General features: G+C 53.6%; 8 protein-coding genes across 8 annotated transcripts; 4 read left to right on the top strand and 4 right to left on the bottom strand.

The window, feature by feature from the left end:
* Window positions 1-127: 127 nt before the first annotated feature.
* On the bottom strand, window positions 128-1,414 carry sdh2 (succinate dehydrogenase iron-sulfur protein subunit SDH2). Its single transcript, XM_024836364.1, has 3 exons — window positions 1,081-1,414; window positions 536-943; window positions 128-475 (listed from the first exon to the last, which is right to left on the bottom strand). Exons 1-3 carry the CDS (start codon window positions 1,183-1,185, stop codon window positions 152-154), a joined length of 837 nt encoding a protein of 278 aa, XP_024697006.1. The 5' UTR covers window positions 1,186-1,414; the 3' UTR covers window positions 128-151.
* Window positions 1,415-2,139: 725 nt separating this feature from the next.
* On the bottom strand, window positions 2,140-3,286 carry P168DRAFT_278003 (putative sexual development protein (LsdA); the record flags this gene model as incomplete). Its single annotated transcript, XM_024835645.1, has 2 exons — window positions 2,140-2,877; window positions 2,939-3,286. The coding sequence occupies 2 exons, from the start codon at window positions 3,284-3,286 to the stop codon at window positions 2,140-2,142; spliced, it is 1,086 nt and encodes a 361-aa protein (XP_024697005.1).
* A 549-nt stretch (window positions 3,287-3,835) lies between these two features.
* Window positions 3,836-4,333, top strand: P168DRAFT_278002 (uncharacterized protein; the record flags this gene model as incomplete). Its single annotated transcript, XM_024835644.1, has 1 exon — window positions 3,836-4,333. One exon carries the CDS (start codon window positions 3,836-3,838, stop codon window positions 4,331-4,333), a length of 498 nt encoding a protein of 165 aa, XP_024697004.1.
* A 306-nt stretch (window positions 4,334-4,639) lies between these two features.
* P168DRAFT_278001 (uncharacterized protein) lies at window positions 4,640-6,818 on the bottom strand (the record flags this gene model as incomplete). The annotated part of the gene is made up of 3 exons (XM_024835643.1): window positions 4,640-5,342; window positions 6,011-6,327; window positions 6,426-6,818. The coding sequence occupies 3 exons, from the start codon at window positions 6,816-6,818 to the stop codon at window positions 4,640-4,642; spliced, it is 1,413 nt and encodes a 470-aa protein (XP_024697003.1).
* A 799-nt stretch (window positions 6,819-7,617) lies between these two features.
* On the bottom strand, window positions 7,618-11,060 carry P168DRAFT_229520 (uncharacterized protein; the record flags this gene model as incomplete). The annotated part of the gene is made up of 4 exons (XM_024833190.1): window positions 7,618-7,750; window positions 7,881-8,237; window positions 8,321-9,453; window positions 9,507-11,060. 4 exons carry the CDS (start codon window positions 11,058-11,060, stop codon window positions 7,618-7,620), a joined length of 3,177 nt encoding a protein of 1,058 aa, XP_024697002.1.
* Window positions 11,061-11,845: 785 nt separating this feature from the next.
* Window positions 11,846-12,549, top strand: P168DRAFT_314503 (RlpA-like double-psi beta-barrel domain-containing protein; the record flags this gene model as incomplete). The annotated part of the gene is made up of 3 exons (XM_024839783.1): window positions 11,846-12,060; window positions 12,123-12,364; window positions 12,437-12,549. 3 exons carry the CDS (start codon window positions 11,846-11,848, stop codon window positions 12,547-12,549), a joined length of 570 nt encoding a protein of 189 aa, XP_024697001.1.
* A 664-nt stretch (window positions 12,550-13,213) lies between these two features.
* On the top strand, window positions 13,214-15,754 carry P168DRAFT_229067 (alpha-1,2-mannosidase family protein; the record flags this gene model as incomplete). Its single annotated transcript, XM_024833167.1, has 5 exons — window positions 13,214-13,308; window positions 13,365-13,915; window positions 13,984-14,417; window positions 14,475-15,244; window positions 15,298-15,754. 5 exons carry the CDS (start codon window positions 13,214-13,216, stop codon window positions 15,752-15,754), a joined length of 2,307 nt encoding a protein of 768 aa, XP_024697000.1.
* A 445-nt stretch (window positions 15,755-16,199) lies between these two features.
* On the top strand, window positions 16,200-17,490 carry P168DRAFT_301113 (uncharacterized protein). The gene is made up of 4 exons (XM_024838490.1): window positions 16,200-16,377; window positions 16,448-16,507; window positions 16,572-16,640; window positions 16,701-17,490. The coding sequence occupies exons 1-4, from the start codon at window positions 16,302-16,304 to the stop codon at window positions 17,201-17,203; spliced, it is 708 nt and encodes a 235-aa protein (XP_024696999.1). The 5' UTR covers window positions 16,200-16,301; the 3' UTR covers window positions 17,204-17,490.
* The last annotated feature ends 6 nt before the right edge of the window (window positions 17,491-17,496 follow it).

The raw sequence follows: 17,496 nt of genomic DNA, 5'->3' as shown, positions 1-17,496 counted from the left end.
ACATTTACACCTATCGAAACATCAAAACCTCACAATCCGAGGGAATCAGCTCAATAACGCAAGATATATGAAACAAAAGAAAAGTTCAGGCATGACACAATCAAATAAAAGTTAGAAGAAAGAAACGAAAAAAAACCATTTTTTAAAAATCCTAATGCGCAGCCATCATCTTCTTGATCTCGGCAATGGCAAGGGCCGGGTTCAGACCCTTGGGGCAGGTCCGCGTGCAGTTGAGAATCGTGTGGCATCGGTACACGCTCATGCTGTTGTCCAGAGCGGCCTTGCGCTCGGCGGTGCGCTCGTCACGCGAGTCGGCCAGCCACCGGTACGACTGGAGCAGGATGGCGGGGCCCAGGTACTCCTCGCTGTTCCACCAGTACGACGGGCACGAGGTCGAGCAGCAGGCGCACAGAATGCACTCGTACAGACCGTCCAGCTTCTTGCGCTCCTCGGGGCTCTGGCGGTACTCAAGGCCCTATTCCCTGTTAGTTTCGTGCCAAGCGACTCGAAAGAAGAAAGAAAGAGAGATACGTACATCCTCAGTAGGAGTATCGCGCTGCAGGTAAGGCTTGATCGACTTGTACTGCTTGTAGAACTGGGTCAAGTCCGGCACCAGGTCCTTGACGACGTACATGTGCGGCAGCGGGTAGATGCGCGACTCCTTGGTGGTATCCGTGGGGATCCGGCACAGGCAGGCCAGGGTGTTGGTTCCGTCGATGTTCATGGCGCAACTGCCACAGATACCCTCACGGCAACTGCGGCGGAAAGTCAGGGTGGGGTCCATCTCGTTCTTGATGCGGATCAGGGCGTCCAGCATCATGGGGCCGGTCTTGTTCAGGTCGAGGGAGTAGGTCTGCATCTGCGGCTTCTCGGCCGGCTGGTCGGGGTTCCAGCGGTAGACCTGGAACTTTTTGACGCGAGGCTGATCCGAGGGGTTGGGGTCCTGCGAGACTCGTTTAGTCTGAATCCTTTGCTGTATATCGTTTTCCTTCATCTAATCGTTCGTTCCTCCCTCTCTTCTTCCCCCCCTCCCGGTACTCTTTCTTATATCCCAGAACGATGTCGAAGCAATTGGCTTACCTGCGCGGAAGACTCAACGGTCGCATAGGAGCGAGCGAAGGCGGCAGGACGGAAGAGGGGTCGCGCGGAGGCGAACAGGCGCGAAGACGAGCGAAGAGCAGCCATGATGATCGAGTCGAAGGGAAGACGCAGGGAGTCGCGGATGGACGGAACGGGGGGGCACGAAGCTGCAGGTGTGACGACAACAATGGCGATAATATCGACAGGATATGACAAAGAGAGGAGAGATGGTCCCAGACAAATCGACCAACGCCAGCCAGCAGCACGAAAGGAAAGGCAAGGATAGGATAGGAATAGGAGCGAGTCCACTTGGAGGAGAAAAAGCGGGCACAACTAACCAACGTGAAGGGAAAGTCTGAGCCAGCATCGGCCGGATTAACTATGCTAACCTCGGGTTTGCCAGTCGGCAATCGCGTGACTCAGCAGACTGCGGCCAATCAGGGGAGGCCTAATTGCAAGCCTCGGGCGGACACGGCGATGCGGGGGCCTGAGGCAGCCTTACGGCTCTTGATATATCCATCACTTATTCTTATCTATCTTGCTTATATCTATTGGTGGAGTTCATGGGACTGTAAGGTTTACTTCTATAGGTATTTCTCTCTCTCTCTCTCTCTCTCGATCGACTAATGTCTACGTCCATTACATCATGACTGCGGTCTGTCATGTGACTGGGGATGCCAAGTCTCAGGCTGTCAGGCACCAGTGGGCTATTCCACTTTGGGATTCTTACTTTAGCCCTACTGGACAGACCCTTCTATACTTCATGGTTTTACTTTTATATGTATTTATATGTAATTATTGATTTGACTCAGATGTTCATAGATAGTATATAGCAAGACCTACGCTTTATAGATTTGAGCTCCGATCAATTGGTTGCAAGATAGGGAATGCCTATCAGTGATCCTACTCTACTATATATTTACCCGTATAGGAGCCGACGCCATAAGCCAACTACACAGTAAAAGCTTGGAGCATAGGGATAATCTATTCATGGGTATCTATACTATACAAGACAAGCAGTAAACGACAGACGAAACAACACTTTCAAACACGACAACTCTAGTTAACAATAATCACACCCGGTCCATACAACGTCGAGGCCGCAACAGCATTGGCGTTCGCAAATGGCCCCGAGCTGTTCGTCACGGCAGCAATGGTCAACCCATTCAGCAGATGCTCCTCATAAGGGAACCTCGCCTTAGCCAGCACAGTGGTCCCATCAAAGCCGATAAAACGCAGCCGCTCCACGATGGGCAGATTCAACTGATTGATATACACCAGCCAGAACTGGCCGTCCTTCCCCTTAGCGTACCGGAGTTTCCTCGCGGTATCCATATCTGGAAGCTCCCACGTAACGACAATATCCTGCGTCATAGGGCCGGGAAACTCGACGATCGTCAGCGGTAGGAACGCCCGGAGCGGGATACTCGATGCGTTCGGGCAGCTCCCCGGCAGGACGAACTGCTCCACATAGGAGAACCCGAACTCCCGGGCCGACGTGGTGAGCATGGGCGTCTCCGAAGGGACCTTGCCCATGAAGACGCGATACCAGCCCTGCTGCTCCCCTTGGTTGCCGATGATGGCAGCCACGACGCGCGTTAGAGCGCTATCGCCGTTGCGGGCGGAGATCTCGGTGATGTCCTGCAGCGTCCCGAGCATAACGGAGGTGAACGTGGACGCAAAGTCAATGGCGTTCGTAATGCTTGTCACGGGAAAGGAGTAGTTGCATGGGAGGACCTGAGCCGTCATGACATGTTTCAAGGCGTTATTGGCAGTCAGGGCATGAATTTCTTCTTGCTTTTATGCCGTTAGTCAACTGATCCTAGGGGAAGTAACTGAAGAGAGGGACGTGAAGTACCGCAAGTATAGTAGACAGACTGTCGACGATAAAATCCCTGTCGTCGTCTTCACTCAGGAAGAAGCCCTCCACCTCGTTGGTGATGTTGGCCAGCAGCTGCTTGAAGAAGGCCACCTCGAAGAGCTCGTTGAAGGCGATCAGCTGCAGATTGGTGATGCCTGCTTTGCTGATATTTGCTGGAGGGAGCATATTCGATAGAGTCCCGTGGGCGCGCTGTTCGATCTCTAGCAGCTGGGACGGACTGGGGTCAGGCATGCCATCCTGGAGAGGGACGACACGGGCCAGAGGTTTCGCCAGACAGTCTTGGATGAAGAGAAAGGCAAAGACAAAGAATGCAGTAAGATGCATGTTGGGTATAGTGGAATGGTGGTATGTATGGGATGGGTGATAAACAGTACAGTATCTAAGTGTTTTGGTGGAACTGGGAGTGATGAGAACCAAGATAGTGCTGGGGGGATTCATGCTCTCTATAACTTATGATATAGCGTGCCTTCCGTGAGTGGCTGTCAAATGAGGAAGTCACGATGCACCTTGGTGAATACAGTGACGTTGATGGACTTATTGAGTTAGGGCTATGCAATAGGATGTCATTGCAGTCATTCACTCATTGCCCTTCACTTATCACTATTCACTCATCTATACTTTATCTGGGCTGCTGACTTTCTTTTGTAAATACAATCATTTGCACTCACTTGCATCTATTCATCCAATTCATCTATCCACATTATCCTACAACATCTACTACATTGAAATATCCATCAGCCTTAAGCAACCGCACACTCTTTTCCAACATCTCTAGAGACCTACAAGACCTACAAGACCTCCAAGGCCAAACAACAACCTCACCCCAATGCCCACCCTCTCATGCAACTCCGAAAGCAAAAGCATCAGAAAAAAATGAACAAGCTCACCAAACTCATCACCAACCTCTACCACACCGTCCTCCAGACCAACTCCAACCCCAACTCCACCTCGCCGACAGCCTCCTCCACAGAGCAATCTACTCCCTCACCAAAACACAAAGTCAAACACCCCAAGAAAAACCTCTTCATCCCAACCAAACACCGCAAGAAATCCGCCCACGAACTGACCGGCCTGCCCAGCTCCTGCCCCATTGATATCCTAGCGCGCGGCCACTCCGTTCATACCGCTCCCCCCGCCGCGCACACCCTCGATTACTCAATGTTTGCGTCGTCCTGTCCTGATGCGCGCTGGGCGGGCTTGAAAGGCGGCGCTGCTGCTGCGCAGGGGATCGAGCCGGAGGCGGATATCACGCTGCAGCCGCATAGCATGGACCATCTTCTTGTGCCTGGGCTGCCGCGCATTCAGCGGGGCCGGAGTCGGGAGGAGCAGTTTAGTAATGAGGATTATGAGGTGGAGTATTGTGCGTGGTGATTTTTGATATTTGACTCTTTGAATGTTAGGATATTGCGGTGTTTTTGAATCTGTGGCTATTGTATCTATGTCAGTTGGAGGGCGAATGATCTGGAAGCGGGCGGTTCTGGATGGAATTACGAAGTCATGTCTTTTCTTTTGATGTATTATGATTTCACGAGATATCACGATGTACTGTACAGCATCAACTGTCAATCAACCATGATACGATATGTACCCCCCAAATAACATAACCGCAAAGGCAGTAGATATCCAAACACAACCAGTATAGGGCCAAAAGAGACACAAAAAGGAGAAGAAGAAATATCACCTCACAAACAACGAACTCACAACCCCCAACCCCCCAACCCCCATCCACAACTTCCACAAATCTCCCAACCCCTCCACAACATGCTGCAGTAGGACTTCACCCTCCCTCGACCGGAACATCATCCCCAACACGCTAGTCACTCCTTCCGGCCCTTCCACATCGACCTCTCCGTCCCAACCTCCAGCCCAAACCAGCCGAACAAGAATCGCGTAGCAAACTGGGAGAGCGATGCATGCGCCCCATGTGAAGAGCAGACTGTGTGTTGCGATGGCTCGTACTCCTGCTGCAGAGGTAGTATTACTACTAGTAGCAGAGGAAGAAGAGGAAGAAGAGGAAGAGGAGGAGGAGGAGGAGGAGGAGGAAGAGGAGGACGAAGACGATAACAAAAGCAAATGCGTCCCTCTCGCAAGCACAACATGGCTCAGTCCCGCTCCGAGTAGCGCAAACACCCACCCCGCTGTGGGGGTCTCTTCGTCGAGCAGCGCGAAACACCCCGTCAGGAGCACGTTGAGTGCCCAGCCGAGTCGGACGGCCCAGAGGGCAAAATGGGCGTGTTTTTGGGGCGCGTCGACGTAGAAGGGGAGGGTTAGAGAGACGGTGAGGGCTGCTAGGCTGAGGCCTGTTTGCGTGGGGGTTAGAGTGCGGATGAGGCCTAGGTAGAGGGAGAGGAGGTGGATGTGGGTTGAGAGCTGGTTGCTTCTGTTAGTATGATGTGCATCATTCTGATGATGAGGATGGAGGAATGGAATGGATGAAGAGAGAGGAATAGAGGGGAATAGGAGGAGGAAGAACACACCATAACACCATGCAACAACCCCCCAATATACAACATCACAGTCCCGACACTCACCCTCCCCATTGACACAAGCACAACAACACAATAAGCCCCAACCAAGCCCGCCAATCCCGCCAATCCACCCCCTAGAACAAAAGGGACAACAACACTCCAATCCGCCCACTGCGCTCTCGTCCCTCCTCCGCTCGCCCCAAGGAGAAGTAATCCTGCCCCGACGGCGCCCAAGACCGCCAGTCCCAACTCGCTCCTTTTCCTCAAAGTGTTTTTGCCTTTCCATTGCCGTTTGTCTTCTCCTATTCCGCCTCCTTCACCACAACCAGCACCACTATCTCCATTGCCAAGCGAAACATCACCAACGTCGCCGTCATCATCATCATCGTCATCGTCAGTAGCATGAGTGGTGGTAGAAGAAGGCGAAGACAGTTCCACCCCAAACGGCCCAACCAACAACGCAACCGCACAAAACATCAACCCAAAATAAAACCCGGCAGCCCAATTCCTCATATCCCCCAACAACCCCCCCATAACCGTTCCGACGACAGCCCCCGCGCCCCGCCCACGCAACACATACCCCGCGAAACGCGCGCGATACGGCGGCGAGATCGCACGCTCAACCAGCTGCAGCGAGAGCGCCGTTGCGGCGCCGCTGCCGAGGCCCTGGATGATGCGGCCTGTGATGAGCGTAGGGAGGTTGCTGGAGCCGGCGCAGATACCGGTGCCGACTGTGGAAGTTGTGAGGGCTGTTAGGAGCGGAATTCCGGACGGTGTTGGGGTTGAGGTTCGGGAGAGGAGGGCGCATAGGGGCTGGATGGATGCGTTGGCGAGGAGGTAGGATGTGCTTAGCCAGAGGGCGTTGTCGAGGGGGGTGGTGAGGAGGGTTGAGAGGGTCTGTTCTTTATTATTATATTTGTTTTCGAAGGGCAAGGGTATAGGTTTAGGTTTATATAGGGTATTGTATGGGCAGGATAGATAATGTAGACACATACTGGAATCAAAGGAATAGCAACGGTGGAGTTATACCCATCCATCATGGCCGCGGCCAACACGCACGTCAAAACCAGATACTCCTTCACGTCAGGCGTACGGTATCCAGCGACAGCCGGAGACACGCAGACATCGACCGCCGACTCTGCATCGTCATCGATTTCCTCGCGGTATGTGTGCTGCGAAACCGGCTTCTTGTCGTCGTGGGCACCACAGCTGTTTCTGCTTCTGCTGCTGCCCCCGCTGCCGAGGTGGAGGATCTCGAGCCCCATGTCTCCCTTGCTAGGATTCTTCCGTCTGGTGGCGCTCGCGTGGCGGAGATATCTGGCGTATATATAGGCAGGGACGCGGGCCAGCCTGCTCTGTGAAGAGAAGAGTGCGGGGAGAGGGGCCATGTTGTAATTATATCTGGGTTTGGCTTCCAGCAAGGGGTGAGATGGTGATGATGTGTAACGGGAGGGATGGCGTGCAACAAAATCGCGTGTTTTTGACTTTTGGGTTCAAAAGATGTGGTATGCTGCGTTCTTGTTATTGCCCTCGAATTGGCCACGTGAGCCCTTATTGGGTGTTTTGCGCTCTGGTATGTGGGCTCCCCTTGCTTCGGTGCGTATGATCCTGTCTCGGCGGCGTGTATTAGAGGTCTGTTTCTGGTGAGAGCGTGGAGAAAGATGCAGCTTTGTCCAAATAATTGTGGTAAGCACAGTAATACCCGGCAGTCGCAGTTTGAACCCAAACGTATAGCCTTATACCGGCAGTAGTGCGAGGCAGTACGTCCGCAGGTTAAGATAGTCAGCTTTGATGACCAGAGTGCCGTGCGACATTCGCGGCGAAGCTGCATTTCTGGCTTCTTCATAATGGAGTCTTTTTTTATCTTCCCCCTTCTTTTTCTGTCTGCCGAATGTGACCAATCGACAGAGGGATACCTTTGCGTAAGAAACCAGGTAGACCATATGGTCAGATAAGCCCCGACGCATTGTAAATCAGGGTCTGCTGTGTAGTATGTCTCATTTGCTCGTCTAATTCGACATCGCCCCGGTAGTAAATGGCCGATCATAAAACCTTCCGGGGAGGCAGCGGGCCAGGCCGGCATATTTAACATCCCTTTTTGACAACGAAGTTAATATTAAATATCTGGCCGTAGATCTCGTAGCACGTCTGACGGAAGGTACAAAAATTAGAATAATTATATTGCCTCTATTCCATCTTATCGCGGTCCGTCGCCCGTGACGACCGTGGCACATCTACGGAAGACTTGGTGCTCTGGCTCTGCGCCGTGCTGACCGCATGGAACGAGAAGTCCAGCTCCCCAACAAGGGATTTAACGTCCCTATTCAGTCAGTACTATCCTCAAAATGATCATTCCACCGAAAAAAAAAAGGAAAAGAAGAAGAAAAGAGAAGACAAGGAAAGGAACCGAAGGGGAAGGAAAAAGAAAAAGAAAGAAAAAGAGAACCTACTTCATCAACCGCTCTACATCCCCCGCAATACACCGCGTCGAAATCTGCAAGACAGAAAATGTTGCAAATCCCGGTTCCGCGATATGCCGCACACTCAGGATGTCCTCATCGAGCGCTTCCAGCCGCTTTGAGAGGCTGTAGGGACGCGGCGTCTTCAGATACGGCGGCAGCGGCTGCCGGTTGCTGATACTGGCAGACAACAAGCACAGCAAGGAAGTGATCTCGTGCGTGGTGATGCGTGCGTTGATGATCACCCGCCGAAGATCATTGAGCCACGCCGAGTCGGTTTCATCATCGTCACCCATCGCGAGGAGGGTGTCGGACGCATAGCCTAAAAGACTCAGGTAGCTGACGATACTAGAGATCAGTTAGTTGAGAAAACGGATAGAAAAAAAAAAAAAAAAAAAAAAAGGAACGACCATGGAACGGTGCAGACGTACTTCTCCACACATGAGATGATGGAATCGTATTTCTTCGTTGGAAACCGACCACCCACCGGAACCTCCCACCGCTGGAACTCCGAATACGTGCGGAGCCCATTTAACATCAGCGTCAGCTTGGAGAACACCTTGTTGCGGGCCTTGAGCAGCCGTCGTCCCGCCGAGGTTTTCAGCGTCCAGTCGCCTTCCCCGCCGCGCATCCGAACCTTCACCGTCTCGTGGATGACCGAGTAGTAGTTGGCGAGCATGTACAGCGACGCGCCCAAGCTTTGCCGCATCATCGAACGCTCCGACATGGGATACGGGAAGAAGGTCCAGAAGAAGGCCACGGCGATTCCGCCCGTCACGGTGGCGAGCCGGTACGGGGCGAGCAGATAAGTCGGGTAGTATGATTGGCCGCTGGATTTGGCGACTTCCTGGCCGACCTTGTTCACCTGCAGCTCATACCCGACCACCATCGAGGTGGAGATCAGCGTAATCATGGCCGCAATGCGGAAGCGGAACATCTTGATAGGAACGTAGAAGACGCATGCAAGAAAGACAAAGAGGAAAACGTGGACCCCGGCGCTCTTCTGTCCCGGGATGTACCACGCCAGCAGGCTCAGAATCATCGCCAGGACGGTTCCCAGAATCCGCAGCACAAATCCAAAGATGCTCTGCCCGGCCGTGGGCGACATGCTAAGGTTGACCATGATCATGGCCCACACAAAGCGTTGTCGGACGAAGAAGTCCTGCGTGTCGCTGATGAACGCGACCACGGCAATGGTCATAGTCGCACAGGCCACACGAAACCCGTACGACGATTCGTCAGAGCGCAGCAGGGCAGGGATCATGCGGATTCCGTCACCTATCCTCTGAAACGTGGTCTCGGGCGGGAGGTGCTCGGGGTCCTTGTGGTACCGATACGCCTCGCCCAGCTGCAGGACATGGTTCTGCGTGTTGAGGTCGCCACCCATATTGCCGTCTTCGTGGGCATCTTCGGTCGTAAACATGCTGCGCGCCCATTTAAGCAGCCGTTTCGAGCCTGGGATGATGATATGTTTCTTGGAGAGCTTTCCACTCTCCACGCGCTCGTCGGCGAAGCGGACGAAATCCAGGACCACCTGACCCGTTGATTGGAGCAGTTGTTCCATCTATCCAGTCAATTTACACACCACAAAGTCATGAGGGGGAGTAGGGTACGTACATAGAGAAACAGGTAGAGCTGGCGCCGACTGCGGTCTCGGCTCACGCTGGGGTCGCCGGGCGACACGTTCCGTGGGATCTCGCCGATGTCTTCGTGGGCCGACGACGGACGCTCGAAAAAGTCGGGCGGCAACTTGATCCCCTTTTCCGCACTCCAGGTTTGCAGCGCCAACCGCTTGGCCACCTTGAACTCGCGCAATCGTCGTTCAAGGTAGGGCGCAAAGCCCCGATCCCCCGGCATTGGCACCGAGGACGCCTCCACATCGTCGCCGTTAATCGCCCCGTTCTTGGCCGCTCCGTTCTTGGCCGCTGCGGTCTTCTTGGGCGGCTTGCCCAACTCCAAGCTATACAAGACATGTTCCAGGCCCTCATCGATCGACTGGATCATCGAGCGGAACGGGTCATGGACCGCGCGCATGATGTCATTCCACTCGCGCACGACACGTTCACGCACCTCATCGGGGACATCGGCACCCGCGCGATCCAAGGGGGGATTCCATTTGTTGTGGTCGGACAGGCGCTCGAAGATCTCCACGACGAAACTCAGGCCGACGACGGGGATCATCACATAGCGCAAATGGCGGAAAATGGTCTGCAAGTCGTCTGCCCCCAATTTTCCATAAGCAAACTCCCGCTTGGCAAAGGTCAAATCCTGGTGCAGCTTGGCATGGAGCTCGGTAAGCTTGGTCACGGCAGCATGGATGGCCTGCGCCTCAGGACTGTAGACCTTGCCCTTCTTGCTGACCTTCTCAATGGTGGAATCGTGGGTCTCGGCACGTCCAAACATATCATCATGCTCCATGGTGCTGAAGTAGCTGCGATGGGCGCGTAGGGTGCCCCGGAGACCATCAATGTAGCTGGCCATCTGCTTGAAGACGATGCCGCGGCAGGTCACGGGCATGATGAACAGGCACGTCCCGGTGGAGACGGCCAGACCTGTCAAGGCGACCTCCAACAGCCTCCGGACCATGGCGACCGCGGCCGGCACGGTCGCCATGCGGGGGGCGTAGGTGAAGGAGACGTTGGCGATGATGGAGTAGATGATGACAGGAAACTGAAACTGCATGAATTTGGCGCGGACGGAGTGCACCAGGTAGATCTGAAAGAAGAGCCAGACGCCGCTGACGACCGACGCCGACGAGTTGTAGGGGGCTGTCTTGGTGCCAGCCGACACGCGGGCATCCTCGGACGACTGAGTGTGCTGGCGGGCCTTGACGCACGTGTACATCATCAACAAGGCGAAGGCGGCGGCGAGACAGACGGCCAAGACGTCGAGCACCATCATCTGTATGAATCTGGCCCGAGGCATGATGGCGAAGCCCAGGATGGAGATGACAGCCATGAGATAGCCGACCGTGCCGAACTCGGCGGCGGCGGAATCGGCTTCATACATGGCCAGACAGATGGTGGGGGGGAGGGCGCCTTTGATCATGAGCATGACCGTATGGCTATCCAACTCCAATCTGGCCCAGGCATCTTTGATTTTCCGCCCGAAACCGACTCTTGTCAGCTCCTGGGGCTCATCCGATTGACTGGTGGTGGATGAGGATGTCATGGTTGACGTTCCAAGTTCCCCGCAACGAGAGAGGAAGCTCCCACGCGATCGGTCGGGGCAATCATCGAATGTCAATCTTCCTGGACGAAGGATGTATCTAATTGGTAATTGAGGTTGACAGGCGACGAGAGGGGGATGATAGGTATAAGAAAGAAAAACCTGATGAGGGGGAAAGACGACGAACTGACGGAGTTGAAGATGGACGGAAGATGAGCGAATGCCAAGCCATTATTCACATAACGTTATGATCATGAGTCATATCAATTATCTATCGTTATTACAATGGATTGATAACTATCATAATAAATGTATCTTGATATAGTTATAGAAGTATCATTAATATATCATCTTGCCAGTTGGTATGGGTATTACTAGATAGTCGACGGAAAAGCAGGATACACCGTGATACATGACGAAATTATCCAGACCAGATCCGGGTCGACATCGCCAACTGGCAAGACCCACCAGATCTGGGGATGCACGTGGATCCACCATTATCCATTCTTTGACCACTGATATAATCTGATATCATATTCGACTTGGATAGGGAACCGTACCTAGAACATGGAAGGGTGACAGTGGTACCTGCATACAAGGCAGAGGTTGTCTGTTTGAGACTAACCGCTGCAGCTAATCCGAATGGTCCATAGGGTTGTCAATCCAACCAATTAGTTCTTCTCAATCGCCTCCTTTTTCCTCTCTCGAATTCTTTCATCGCTCTACCATCCGATCATGATGATCCTTGGATGGGGAATCTCTTTCTCTTGTTGTCAACGTTCTTCATCATGACGGATAAGGGGTTCCCTTCCTCGGTCGTCCCCCCGCGCAAACCTCTGCCAGTCTCTAAAGAATTGAAAGAAGCCAATGTACCACCCCCGGTACCCTGGTGGGATGTCCGCCAATTCCCCCGGCGGAAGCGCATCATTCTGGCCGCTACCGTTGCAGCGATCATCTTAATCGCCCTGATCATTGGATTGGCGGTGGGCCTGACCCGAAAGAAGTACTGATATCCCCTCTACCCTCTGATCCCAGGAGTAAAAAGGAAGTGACTAAAGGGAGTAGAAATTCCAACCTTCCGCTCCCAACCACCAATGGCCCCTACACGGGCGATCTGACCTACTACGACCCAGCCTTGGGCTCCTGTGGCATTGATAGCTCCGCCACCGACTCTATCTGTGCCGTCTCGCATGTGCTCTACGATGCCGCTTCCACGGGGTCCAATCCCAATGCCAATCCGTTGTGCGGCAAGAAGCTGCGCGTGCGGAGGGGAGAGAGCAGTGTTGATGTGACGGTAGTCGATCGATGTAAGTTTTCGTCCCTTTCCCCCGTTCTTGTTTCCCTTCCACCTGTCCCGAGTGATGTACTAATGGATATAGGCGTCGGATGTGCCGCTACTGACCTTGATGTCTCGCCGGGGGTGTTTACCAGTCTGGCGGATATGGATCTGGGGAGAGTGTTGGTGGAGTGGGCGTGGTTGGATCATGCTTGATGGTGACAGCGTGTATGTTATGTTTCGTTAGCGATCTCTGTGTTGTATGTTACCAGAGAATTAATGAGCCTCTGATCGATGCTTCCTGTAATTAAAGTTTAGACATTGAATTCCCACGTGGATACCTTCTCTCTCGTCTCGGAGTATTCAGCAAGGATCCTTCTGTGGTATTCCTCCTATTATTATAACCAGTTCTATCTCCTCCACGTAGCACTTGCGCTACTGGAGACACGTTCTATAAGCACTAACGTCCTTCGATGCGACCTGATCGAACTATGGAATCGTCTCGCGAGTAAGACCAGCGAACTGTAAGCTCGAGCCCCCGAACATGAAAGATCGATCACTTGGCTGGTCCTTCATGAGATGATCGATCAATGTTGAACCAATCCGACGGCGCGATTGCAGCTCAAAAATGGAACCTCGTGGCAGTGCACTGGACCATCTGTTTATCCCAAACTTGGCCCTTCAAACTACCCAAGCACGCTAATTAGATTCGGAGATTCCTCCCTGATGGATGGATCTGATGTAGTGCTTCGCCCCCAATCCTCATCGGGCATAGATCGGCCTCTTCATTCGCTTCATGTTTATTTAGCATCATCAAGTTCCCCAGACTCATCATTCAAACACAACAACAACCCAGCTTGATGTCCAGGAGCCCTTCACAATGAGGACATCCAAACACCTCCTGCTCCTCATCCCATTCATACAACCCTCCCTTCAAGCCGACCCCAAGGATCTCACCTCCCACGTAAACCTCTTGTACCTCCCCCCTTCACCCCCTTGAAAAGAATCCAACCAAATTGACCCAATAACAGCCAAGGTACCGAGAATGGCGGCAACAACTTCCCCGGCGCCGCCCGCCCCTTCGGCATGGTCAAGCTCGGCCCCGACCTGCAAGACGGCAACACAGACGCCTACTCAGGCTACCTCGCCACAGGCGAATTCTCCGGATTTAGCATGATGCACGAACAGGGCACAGGCGGGGCCCCCAAGTACGGGACGGTCGCCCAGCTGCCCCTCGCGGGCGATGACGAGCTCAACGATCCTCTGGCCAGCGTCACCGTTGGGCGCAAGGGCACCGACGAAGCCTCGGTGGGTTACTACAGCGCGCGCACGGACGACGACGTGCTCGTCGAGTTGAGCGCCGCTGCTAGGGCTGGCATCTACCGGTATACCTTTCCGGAGGGAGCGGCGCAGAAGAAGGTGCTTGTGGATGTATCGCATGTGCTGCCGTCGCATCGCGGACAGGGCCTGGGTCAGGCGTATCGAGGAGGCAATGTTAGTGTGTTTGAGGATGGGAGGTATGAGGGGAGTGGGGTGTATGATAATGGGTGGAATCGCTCGCCTGAGTGGACGATTCATTTCTGTATAGTCTTTTCTTTTCTTTTTTTAAGTTTCAATTCTGATTGTGGTTATATTGGCTAACACGTCTAGGTGGCTATTTTGATCCCAAGCCCAGCAGCAGCAAAGCTTATGTTGGAAAGGACGGAGAGGATAGTACCGAGCAGGACGACGGAGTCGCGTCGTCGTCGTCGGGCGATACCCGTGTCGGGGCTGTCTTTTCCTTCAAGGAGAACGTCGTGACTTCTCGCGTGGGCATCTCCTGGATCTCTACGAAGCAGGCGTGCGAGAACGTGAAGAAGGAGATCCCTGAGGGTACTTCCCTCGAGACAGTCGTGCGGGACGCAGAGTCGGAATGGACCTCCAAGGTGCTATCCAAGGTGTCCACGACCAATACCAACAAGACATCCCTCTCGCTCCTATACTCCGCTCTCTACTTCATGCACATCATTCCCACGAACCAGACCGGCGAGAACCCCGGCTGGACATCCTCCGAGCCCTACTACCAAGATATCTTCACTTTCTGGGTATACCCCCTCCCTGTCAGCACCCCTCATTCTACACAACGAACCTAACATCAACAGGACCTCTTCCGCTGCTCCACCCCCCTCTTCCACATCCTCCAACCCAAAACCTACACCGAATTCCTCCGTTCCCTAATCGACATCGCCAAGCACGACGGCTACCTGCCCGACGCGCGATCCTCGAACTACAATGGCCGCTCCCAAGGCGGCTCCAACGCAGACAACATCCTCGCCGACGCCTACGTCAAAGGCGTCCGCGACCCATCCCTCGACTGGACAGCCGCCTACAGCGCCATGCACAAAGACGCCGAAGTCGCGCCGCCCAACACCAATCCACCCGACGCCATGGCGCCGGACTCCTCCACCAAAGAAGGCCGCAGCGCCCTCCCCGACTGGCTGCGTCTCGGCTACATCACGCCGAAGTACTCCCGCGCTGTGTCCCGCGCCGTCGAGTACGCGGGCAACGACTTCGCGCTGTACCAGGTTGCCGCTGGGTTGGAGAAGACGGCTGACGCGAAGAAGTACTTGGGGCGCTCGCGAAACTGGCGTAACCATTGGAATAAGAAGGCTGAGTCGAAGGGGTTCGAGGGCTTCGTGGGGCCTCGGGATGAGAACGGCACGTTTCTCGACCCTGGGGATTTGACGGCGTCTGGGTATTGGGGCGATGCATTCTATGAGGCGAGCCCGTGGGCTTACTCGTTTGGGGCAGTGCATGATATGGCGCACACGGTGGAGTTAATGGGTGGGGAGGAGACGGCGAGAAAGCGGTTGGATGCTATGTTTGAGGAAGATGATGAGGGGAAGAGTATTTTTGATGCGACGAATGAGCCGTATGTTCTCCCCATCCTTTCCCTTCGTTGATCTTTCTAACCAGTGGCGATAGCATGTTCAATACTCCCTATCTCTACCACTTCATCGACAGCCCACACATCTCAACCAAGCAGTCCCGAGCCGTCGCCAAACAATCCTACAAAGACACCGTCGACGGCCTCCCCGGTAACAGCGACGCAGGCGCCATGCAGACCTGGCTGCTCTGGAACATGATTGGATTGTACCCGCTCACCGGGCAGACTACGTTCCTTATCCACGCGCCGTGGTTCGAGGCCCTGACGATCGAGCTGGGCGGGGGACGGAAGCTGGAGGTGACGACTAGTGGCGGCGACGGCAACGGAGGGGGGGCGATCCAAGTGCAGCGGCTGAAAGTTAACGGGAAGGAGTGGAAGAAGAGTTGGCTGGCTTGGGAGGACGTGTTTGCTGAGGGAGGGAAGTTGGAGTTTGAGTTGGGGGAGAAGGAGAGTGAGTGGTTCAATGGGGAGGGGCCGCCGAGTCCGGCGAGTTAGTTGAGTTGATATGATGTTATATGGCTTGATTGGATATGTATATTTGTATTTATATCAATGTGGAAGGTAGGGTATATGGTATATTGACTGTCTTTTGAGTTCATGCAGCTCTTACTTCGATATTATCCTTACTGTATGTTGTTTGGTGAGCATGTGCTAGTAGTATACCTCATCTTTGCCTGTTCCTATATCCCACTGTCCTTCACCAAAGCCCAGTGGGCACACGGAGTCTGGTGGTTATATGCAAAGACCCCAATAGGATACATTGTTGTAGTGCTACATACTTCCAGGACAGTAAAAACCCCGTCCGAAGTCGTGCTTGTCGCACTTGTGCGCCTCAGGTTGCCGTGACTTCCTAAATCAGACAAACAACAACAGTGACTTGGAAGTCACGTTCACTCTTCACTTTCTCTTGCCTTTTCTTCTTTCTTCTACTCTCCTTCCCCTTCCTTCCCTCTCTCCGAACCTCATCAAGTCCTCAACACAACCACCTCTATCCATCTCGTAGCTTTGGCATCTGCTGTCTTCCTTACCACTCTTGTTCATCATGGCATCTATTGCTCCTATGAAGTATTTCTTTCTGCTGGCTATTTTGCTCTTCACGGTCATTGCCTGTGCTCAGGGTGAGGATGCTGCTACTATCATAATAACCGTCTATCAGTCCCTCGCCCCACTAACCAGTCCCTTTTACAGATTCCATAGACCTGGGCGGCGTTGATGTGGCAGATGAATGGTCAGAATTTGGGTCACCAGGTAGGCCTGGACTCTTGGGTTCGTGATACATGCATGTTTTCTGACCGATCTCTCCCACCCCCAGCCTCCAACATTGAGATCGATGAAATTGACGGATATCTCTCCAAACTGGACCACATCCTCCCCCGCGCTGGTGAGCCATAAACAAGACTCTATCTCGGACAAATGAGCTGATATTGACTTATCAATCCAGAAACGGTGACTGTCGTCAGCACCGATACAATTTGCTCGTCTGAGCTGGTGCCCACCGCTTTCTCTAGCGGCTCGGTCACCCACCAGACCTCTGCGGCGATGCCCGGTACTACTTGGACTTCTGTGACCCCTGGAATTCCCGAGACTTCTGTCTCACCTGGTACTACCAGCACTCCGGTTGGACAGGGTACTACCGTGATCTCGGGGAATCAGGGTACCACTTTGACGTCCGCTGTGGCCCCGACTGCTTTCCCCTCGCCATCCGCCTCGACTGTGAGCCCTCCAGTATCCTCAGGGGCACACAGCGTGACCCACAGTCCAGAGCCCTCTTCTATGGAGCCCTCTACCAAACACTCAACGACCAATGGTCCCACTACAACTGCCCCGAGATCCAGTCACACCTCCGCGCCTGCGCCGGCTCCCAACGCCGCGACGGCCCAAGGGCGTGTCGACATGACTTGCCTGGCAATTGCAGCACTGTTCATCGGACTACAGTTTGTCTAGTCATTTCATTATTGTCTATGAGATCTCGTCCGCTTCTATGTTGAACTCCACATCTGGAAGCTAGCATTACAAGAATTCCTTGACGGCCTCCAGTATGCATAGTTCGTGTGCTGCATTTATTTCTGTGAGCTATTTGTCCAAGTTGCTTCGAGTCGTTGGGCTGTCACAATACGTCCTGGTCTTGCGGTTGCGGTGTTAATGCGACTAGTCCGCACTCGACTTAATGAGTTGGTGGAAGTATTCAGGCTCCGAGAGCTTCATAATCAAATTCATGACTCATACTCCAGGGCACC

The sequence above is a fragment of the Aspergillus campestris genome (assembly GCF_002847485.1).
Source record: "Aspergillus campestris IBT 28561 chromosome Unknown P168scaffold_1, whole genome shotgun sequence".
Classification (NCBI taxonomy): Eukaryota; Fungi; Ascomycota; class Eurotiomycetes; order Eurotiales; family Aspergillaceae; genus Aspergillus; species Aspergillus campestris.
The sequence above is the reverse complement of the archived record's forward strand: the minus strand, read 5'-3'. Positions and strand labels throughout refer to the sequence as shown.